This window comes from Sinocyclocheilus rhinocerous, unplaced genomic scaffold, assembly GCF_001515625.1.
Source record: "Sinocyclocheilus rhinocerous isolate Xijiao unplaced genomic scaffold, SAMN03320098_v1.1 scaffold1829, whole genome shotgun sequence".
NCBI lineage: Eukaryota > Metazoa > Chordata > Actinopteri > Cypriniformes > Cyprinidae > Sinocyclocheilus > Sinocyclocheilus rhinocerous.
In genome coordinates, this window is record NW_015650027.1 from 1000520 (window position 1) to 1009323 (window position 8804).

Sequence of the window (8804 nt, forward strand, 5' to 3'; positions counted from 1 at the left end):
GACATTATTATTATTATTATTATTATTATTATTAGGCCTATTATTATTATTATTATTAGCAGAAGGTGTGTTTTATATGTCAGTACGTATTTATTTGTTTATTTAGTTTGTTGGTTGTTCCTGTAATGTCAGACATGGTTTTACAGCAGATGAGTGAATTTTAATTACAGCCCACTAAGAGTTTTGAATACTAAACTTGTTGGATATGTTGCTCTAACCCTAACTCTAAATTCTCATTTTCACAGGGAGAATAATGAGAACTCGAACACAAACAGCCACAACCCGTTAACGTCTTCCATGAATGGAAATAAGACTATTTTAGGAAGCTCGGACGACGACAAAACGCCGTCTGGTACCCCAGATCACACCTCGTCAAGCCCGGCCTTGCTCCTCACGTCAAACTCCGGGCTTCAGTCCCTCCACGGCCTCGCACCTCCACCCGGTCCCAGCGCCATCCCAGTGCCTAGTGCAGATTCCGTGCATCACCACCATTCATTACACGACACTATACTGAACCCTATGTCATCAAACTTGGTTGACCTCGGCTCTTAAACATGTGGACCCTTTCCAAAGGACGCTTGTACATGAACGTTTAGAGTAAACATCTCCAGTATAAAACAAAAGCAAATGAGACATGGAACGGACAAAGAGAGTTGTGGATGTTTGTCGGCTGACCTACTCGCAAAGCTGATATGGAGGGCCTTGATAGAGGTATTTTTCTAGAATGTAATGCCATGATCTATTGTTAATAAACATGCTAATAAACGTCTTAATTGTTGATATCAACATTATTTGATATTGTTATTATTTTAGATTGCAATTGACCCAGGACTTCTCAGTCGCATATTCCGTTTGTTTACAGTTATTCTCTTAAAAGGCCATACGTCGTTTGACTTTAATGGGATTTCGTTTAATGAAATGTTTTAATATCAACACAGCATTTTTGAAGGACTATGGGGCATCTCTTCCTTTTCATTTGTATTTTACTTTTGGAAAGCGACTGCATGTAACCTTTGGGATCAATAAACTCCAAACTCATCATAGTTTCATATACCCTTAACAATAAAATAAGATGCATTTACTGAGCAAAGAAAATGTTTGAATGGGTTTGTTGTGCGTGCTGTGCAATGTCTGAGCAGGTGTTCTGATTTGATCGTAGGAGACCCTGTTTACTAAAATGACATGCATCTGGTCACGTGGTGGTTCCGAAAAATAGTTTTAGACTGCAGTGAACATGATCTTGATTGTTTCAAAAATTAAGCTTTTAGAAATTATAAGATTTTAGATTTATAACAGTGCATGATGTGGTCCATGTTACAGTAGGTAACGGTTATAGCTATTTGACCACTGCACTGGCATAGTAGCCCTGAAATATATGTATGTTTCTTGTTACGCCCAATTTTTTGCGTAAGCGATGCCAGTGTTTTTCTAATGTTCAGAAACTTCACAGTGCACGTGTCATGAGGTTCTATAGCTAATCTGATATTCAATGTGTATTTCAGTGCCGCACAATGCTCGAGCACAACATTAGGCCTACAGCTACCAGAAATAATATGTCATTCTTTGAGATAATGTTATTCCTAGGACACGGATTAATTTTGAGATGAATGGATAAATAATTAGGCTACCATTATTATTATTATTATTATTATTATTATTTAAAACTAACTCACCAATGAGACAAAATAATAATTGGTCTTATTTATTTATTTTACTTTTGGTAGCTATTATTAACTAGGCTATAACTCAGTAAGAGATTAAGTAGTTCTCTAGCTGCAGTTTGTGAGACATCGTGAAATAGGCTACTATTTTTTATTTTTTTTTTTAGAATAGACGTATCCTACTGCAAAATATTTAGCAAAAAATTGGATTCAGGAAACATCTTTTCTTTTGTTAAAATGCCGTGACTCGAGCTGCTCAACGTTCAGTATGTTCATGATAGATTGCGTACACCAGTTCTTCGGAGGTATGTAGGCTACGCAATACGTAATATTATCAGTTATAGTCAAATCTGTTCACACATATCCAAAAAGGAGATGATGTTATTTTTCTTCTATTAGTGCACATTCTTTTTTACAGGGTTAGTATTTTCATAAATCTACACATTTATTTGATCTGGTAGCCTACTTAATTACTTTTTGTGCACTTTAGTGTACGCAGGATCACGTTAGTTTTCAACAGCCCTGTGTTCACGCAAATTATTTCTATTTTAAACAAGGTGGTAGCAATTATTCTGAAAAGGCTTATTAACCTACTACATCAGGTTTGTTGCACTCGTATTAAAAAAAAAACATGGTCTGTATCTCCAGAGAATTAAGTACAATAGACTAATGTTGTTTGTGTCCTTTTTAGAACTCAACAAATGTCTATAAAGCTGTATATGTTACTGAGTCTATGTATGCTGTAAGAGAGGCGGATAGGTCGTAAAAACTTCGGGCAAAAGATGTAAAGAAAAGCTCTCTCAGTAGAGAGGCTAAAACGCTATAAATGCAATCTTATATGCTGAGTTAATGCTGGAAAGCTTGTTTATGAGGAGATGACGTTTAACAGTCTTGCAATTTTGCGTTAGTTGCATTCCATCACCAGTCTGCTTCACTACCTCTCTCATTGTTGCTGCTATCTCTTTCTTTTTTTAAACTGGGTCTGCTCCCAAATGCAACAGTTTTTTGCACTATGACTTTCCACAGAGCTCCATTTTTGAGGGGGCTTGCTCTGTCCAAAAATAAATAAATAAATACAAATTAAAAAATTAAAAAACTAATATATGCATGAAACAAATGAAACACTTTTCTTGTTACATATAGGCTAATATTGTTGCTATTCAAAACTGTTGCTCTAAACTAGAGGCATAGCTAAATCATGCGTATTGGTTATATTCTTTACAGGTTAAAAGACTAAAAACGACTTTCCTTTCTTCGTTGTTTTTACCGTCAAAACAATTTTATTTTAGTCAGCTTAAAACTTTTTTTTTTTCATTTACAGGATTTTTTAAAATTATTATTTAATAGTTTAAAAAGTCATTGTTTTGAGCTTGACTCAAGACAATTAATTTAGGTAGAATTCACTGGAAAAGTGAATTCACAAAAAAAATTCACCATAAACAAATAGCCTACACTCTAAAAAATGCTGGGTTGTTTCAACCCAATGTTGGGTCAAATATGGACTAACCCAACTGTTGGGTTAAAAAGCTAATTTAAAAATGTAACCAAAATTTAACCCAACAGTTGGGTTAGTCCATATTTGACCCAACATTGGGTTGAAACAACCCAGCATTTTTTAGAGTGTAGCTATAGCTATGTGTTTATATTACATTCCTGTTTGTATAATTCGGACAACATTTTTATATTTTGGGCTTCAGTAACCTGATCAATATTAAGTGCTGCTAACCTGAATACAAGAACTGGATAGCTATGATTCATGAATAGTAATAAATATAGGCTAAATAAACGAACAATGATACAAATACACAAATCACGCTTAATCACGGATAGGCTACATGACTCCAAATGAATTAAAGGCATATGAATGAATGAATGAATTAATGAATTAATGAATAACGATACAAATAAATAAATCATTATCATTATCAAAGCATTATCATGAAAAAATGTAGATAAATATTACAGAATTATTCTTCATGTTTTTCTATGGGGTACAGCTCGCTCGTAAATAGCTATGCAATGTTAGTAATAACGTCCTTGGAACACATTTTAAATTATTTTTTCCCCCTAAAAATAGCTATTCATATTCATGTTAATCATTATCTTACTTTCATTGAACTTTTCCTGACATTACACGACGTATCAGCAGACTACTATAGCCTATTTTATTAAAAGCGAATATTTTTTGATTTTAGCAAACGGTCTGATGAAGAGTTATCACATTACGAAATTCTCTATCCAGCGCAATCCTGTAATTCTTCGGAAATACATGGCAACTGTCAACTCGGCGTTATTTAGGCAAATAATTCATGTATGTTCATTTATAAAATTTTGAAACCAAGGAGAATGACTGCCTGTAATGGTAACCAAGGTAAGCTTTTCTGGTCTATAGGTGTCATGATGCATAACACGTTCCTTGTTTCCTCTATGGCAAATTAGGTCGCAACTGTGGCATCGTGTTATTTGACTTGAGCCGGTAAACAGTATATCCCAAATAATATCCCTAATTTTTCAAAAATAAGACATGAATCCTCTTCACTTGTTTGGAACATCAAATCTTTGTTTTGTGCACATCCTGCATAGGTGTTATTATTTTAACCCACTATTTATTAAAAGTTCACTGTACTTTTATATATGAAACGCTCGTACTACTACTACGTTTATGAAGACACAAATGTTTATAATGATATAGGTATTACAACGTGAAAATGAACATGGACACTTCCTGTGTCGTCGTAAACCAAATGGCTTAAAAACATAGTAAAGTTTATTTTTTTATTTCTTTATTTTTTTGGAAAATCTAAACATGCAGAAAGTTTTCTGTGATGGGTAGGTTTAGGGGTAGGGTTAGAATAAGGGGATAGAATGTTTGTAATTTACAAAACCACGTAGACTAGAGTCCCCGTAAGCCACATATGCGAACGTGTGTGTGTGTGCCTACTTAACCATATATTTGTTTATTTTTACCCAGATTTTCCCAAAACCTCATTTTTGGAGACACCCCCATTAAAAATAAATGAAAGAATAAATAAAATAAAATATATGAATAACAAATGCTGAAAAACAATACATTTTAAATAGAAGCTAATTAGACTATATAAAACAATATACATCTATGAATGTCCCCATATAGATAGCTAAGTAAACGTGTTGAGGGGGTTGCTTTGCTACAATCTACAATCTACAAACAACATTGAAAGTATACAGGGACTGCACAGCAAAGCATGAATAAAACTCTTCATATTGTGATCTCATTGACGCCCTCTAGTGAACGAATGAGTAGCTGCAGAAAGGTTGTTGACAATCTCTGAAACATAGCCTATAGTTGTGTCAGGTTTACGACATAGCAAAACGAGTAATTCTTGAAAAAATAAATAAAAATAAATTAAGAAGACAACACGTCTATTGGCCTCTTGTGACAATATATATGTTAATTGTTCAAGGTATTTCACATGTAAGTGTTATCCCATCAGTGTTGGGAAGGTTACTTTGGAAATGTAATAGGTTACAGATTAAATATTACCCTATTTAAAATGTAATAAGTAATATAAATATTTCACTTACTTTATTAAAGTAATATATAACCTGATTACATTTGATTACTTTTTGATTATTTTTCTAAATGTTTTCAACTGATAATCATTTTCATACATTTAAAGCAGGCAGGGTTAACATTACAATAGTACTGTTCAGTACTGAAGGACTCAAAGTACTTCATCACATGCATTAAGATTATAACAATTAAATTTTGAAGCACAGCCACCACAAAACCAGACTTATAGCACCTCTTTTTACCTTGAGATCATTCTGAGGTTAATACAGATTTAATATTAATAGCTGATGCTGTTTTAGAATTCAAATCCTTGCATAGCTATGACAGGAAATACTGGCATGACAATGCCTTGGGGAAAAAAAACAGTTAATCCTTAAAAGTAAAGCATATACACAAACCCAAATAACATAGTTATTCAATAAGCATGTCCAGAGATTGACTGGCCATCAAAGAACCCAAGCTGACTATTGTCAGAATATGAGCAGTCTGAAACCTTTGGTGAGAATGCAGCAAGTTGAGTCCATTCTTAGAAAAAGAAAAAAGGCTAAACAAACGTAACTGTACTTTAGAATGCCTTTGAACTTATATGATATTATAAGAAGGCATATAATACCATGCTATTGAAATATGACTACTTGACAAAAAAGTGGCACAGTCAGTCTGCCTTATGTTGAAGCCAGGTCACAGGGTTGAGTGACCTGCACACTGTATAATTACAATTCTGTCAGGACCACTATCGTCAAAGATGATTGACAATTAGCATACAGTTTGGATTGGCGGTATGGTTCTGTTCTGGCCAAGAACTCCCTGCGCATCCATGCAGCCTAGCATGGGTGAGAGCAGGGAGAGCAGCGGTAACCCCCCAGGGTAAACAGAACAGAACCAACATAAATGTATTGCAGATATCGTTAAAGTTCAATAATGTTATGTACACATTTTAGAATTAGTCTGATTCAAAGGAGAATCAGAAGGCTGAATCCTGACTGACAGAGGAGGAGTTGGGGATGGAGAAGGGTAATTAGCTATTGAGCAATGCGAAAACTGCTGATAATACTGAGGGACCTTATATATGAATGCTTAGATAGGTGTCATATTCCCATAGGTTGATGGGGATCAGCTGAGAGTCAGCTGATGCGAGCTTGACTAACGTGACCTGCCAGAACTAACGCTACGCTAGATTTAAATAGCCTATAAATATAAATTACAGAATAAAGGATAACAATATTTTTATTTCATATAGATATAAATCTACAAACCAACAAATAGGTTTCTTTGAAAGTGAACACAAATCTAGGCTACTTTTCATCATCAGCATCTCATCTACATCACTTACTTTAATGAGGCAATAGTATAGACATGTTGTTGCATAAAGATCTGCTGCTGCAGCAGCACTTCTGCTTTGCACCTTCATAACCTCTTATATCTTTATTACATCTCATCTTTTCGATTTTGTGTTTTCTTATTTTAACTTAAAGGCTTACTGAAACTAAAATAAATTTAGATTTCACTTCATGAAATGTGAAAAAAGAAACTTCACCATTTATAAAACACCATGTAATTTATTATAGATTTAGACTTTTATTGTTCATCACAGTTCAATATCAATCACCATCATTCGCCTTTAATCTTTCTCAGGGAGACCTGAAAAATAAAGACACAATCAGTGATTTTAACGAGGTGTTCGCGACATCTAGAGGGTCAGCAGCGGTACTGCAAGGGGTCCATCAATTACATATAAAGCAATATTACGTTAACATAAAGACGTTCAGCTAAATGTTTTCTTTGTGCCTCCCACATTAAAAAGTGAAATTTAAAATATTATGTAAAAATAGCCTATATGATTGATATTATTATTATATACAGTATTTTCACAAAAAAATGCTGTTGTTTAACCTTATCTGTTCTAACAGTAAGCAGCTTTAACACTGACAGAAAACATGGATATTAGGCAATTTTTTTTAATCAGGTAGGCTACATGAGTTGGCTAAATGAGGATACAGAGTTGGAGGTTTCGTATAAATTCGTACAATTTTTATAAGAAAAAGAAAGCATGAAGGTCCACCCCTAAATTTAATCCTCAGTAGGCCTATAGCTTTTCTCCCGGACCTGCCTTCATTAGTGACAGCAAGGTAAGCAGCAAGCTATGGCCTAAAATAGCGTCGAGCAAAATGCCCCCAAAATGTAAGATAGGCTTATGAATTGCCCCTGTACTTGTTTTGTGTGTGTGCGCTGTGTGTGTTTATAACTATAGCAATACTTAAGCAATATCACACGAGCAAGACTGCTGTTTTCCTGAAATTTCAGCACGATTGCAAATTTGATTTATTTAGGCTATTTTGTACAACAGCTCAATAAACAAGTTTTTATATGTAATAAATGACGATTTGTTGACACAGCACTGTGCAAATTTCGGACTGTTTTAACTGTTTTTGCCAACGAACAAAGTTCCAAAAAAAGCGTCTACCAGCAACAAAGAATGGTGTTTGGTTCATCCTCATTAATTGATTGACCCATTCAGAAAGACAGTCACTTGCTTCGTTTATGAATGATTTAGCCGGTTTGAAAGAATCGGTTGAATAAACGATTCTATGATTCACTTTTTGAGACTTGCCCGCCACCTATTGGTGGTTTTAGTTTCATTTATGGGCCATTCTACAGAATTGGTGCAAACTGCTGTCCCACAACCAAAAAACACATTTAAAAAGCATTTAATTATTTAAATCTTAGATGTTCATTAAGATCCTTCTATTATCTATTGAAACCCACAATAATATTTAAAATATTAGTAAGCTTAATATATATAAAATCATCATTGATTGGGTACTTTCAATTGGGAGGTGGCTGTCCCGAACCCTAACCCCTATATTTCAACTTGTATTTTTTCCCATTGTTTTTAAAAGTATCTTTTTGATTCTTTTAAAAAGTGAAGTTAAAAAAAATATTTATTTTCTTTGTAAATTATGAAACTTTATGTAAAAAAAATGTGTTCCGCATTTTTCATGTCTCTACCGAAACAGTGTATGTTGTAGTCTATTGGCCGAGACTGATTTGAACTAAACACATACATTTATGATCAGGAAATATTCACGTGTCCCCCTCTCTTATAGCTACAAGGTGTGATTAGATAGGTCTCATCATTTTGAGGTAAATGTGTTCAAAAGTCTGAAAAATCTGTGTGTAACTTTAAAAAACACCACTACTACCTTTTTCTGCAATTAAGCACACTTTTTTGGGGAGTTATTCCATAACATTTAGTTTTTATGTGTATACCACTTTTCAGAACTGTGCTAGCTAACCATGTGCTGATTAGCATCTTTGAGCTAGGTTCAAAAGTATCTAAAATTGTCACTACTGAAATACATCTTTGTGGGTTTTTTTTGGGTGTTATCCCATAGAATTGTCACTACCGAAACATGTCATCATTGTTTCGGTAGTGACAAAAGGGAACACATAATCCTCATATTTGGGGCAAATAAACAAAATTTTAGTACAGTTATGCATGAATACTTTTGCAAGGCACTATATATATATATATATATATATACAGGTGCATCTCAATAAATTAGAATGTCGTGGAAAAGTTCATTTAT

The 8804-nt window shown here is 34.1% G+C and overlaps 1 protein-coding gene across 1 annotated transcript in view; it reads left to right on the forward strand.

Annotated features, from left to right (window-relative positions):
• The window catches only part of LOC107711421 (homeobox protein SIX2), a 4005-nt gene extending 2924 nt beyond the window's left edge, over positions 1–1081 (forward strand). The window contains exon 2 of the mRNA XM_016516410.1: positions 246–1081. Coding sequence (XP_016371896.1) covers positions 246–552 — 307 coding nt within the window. The 3' untranslated portion in view covers positions 553–1081. The remainder of the gene's footprint in view (positions 1–245) is intronic.
• Positions 1082–8804: the final 7723 nt, after the last annotated feature.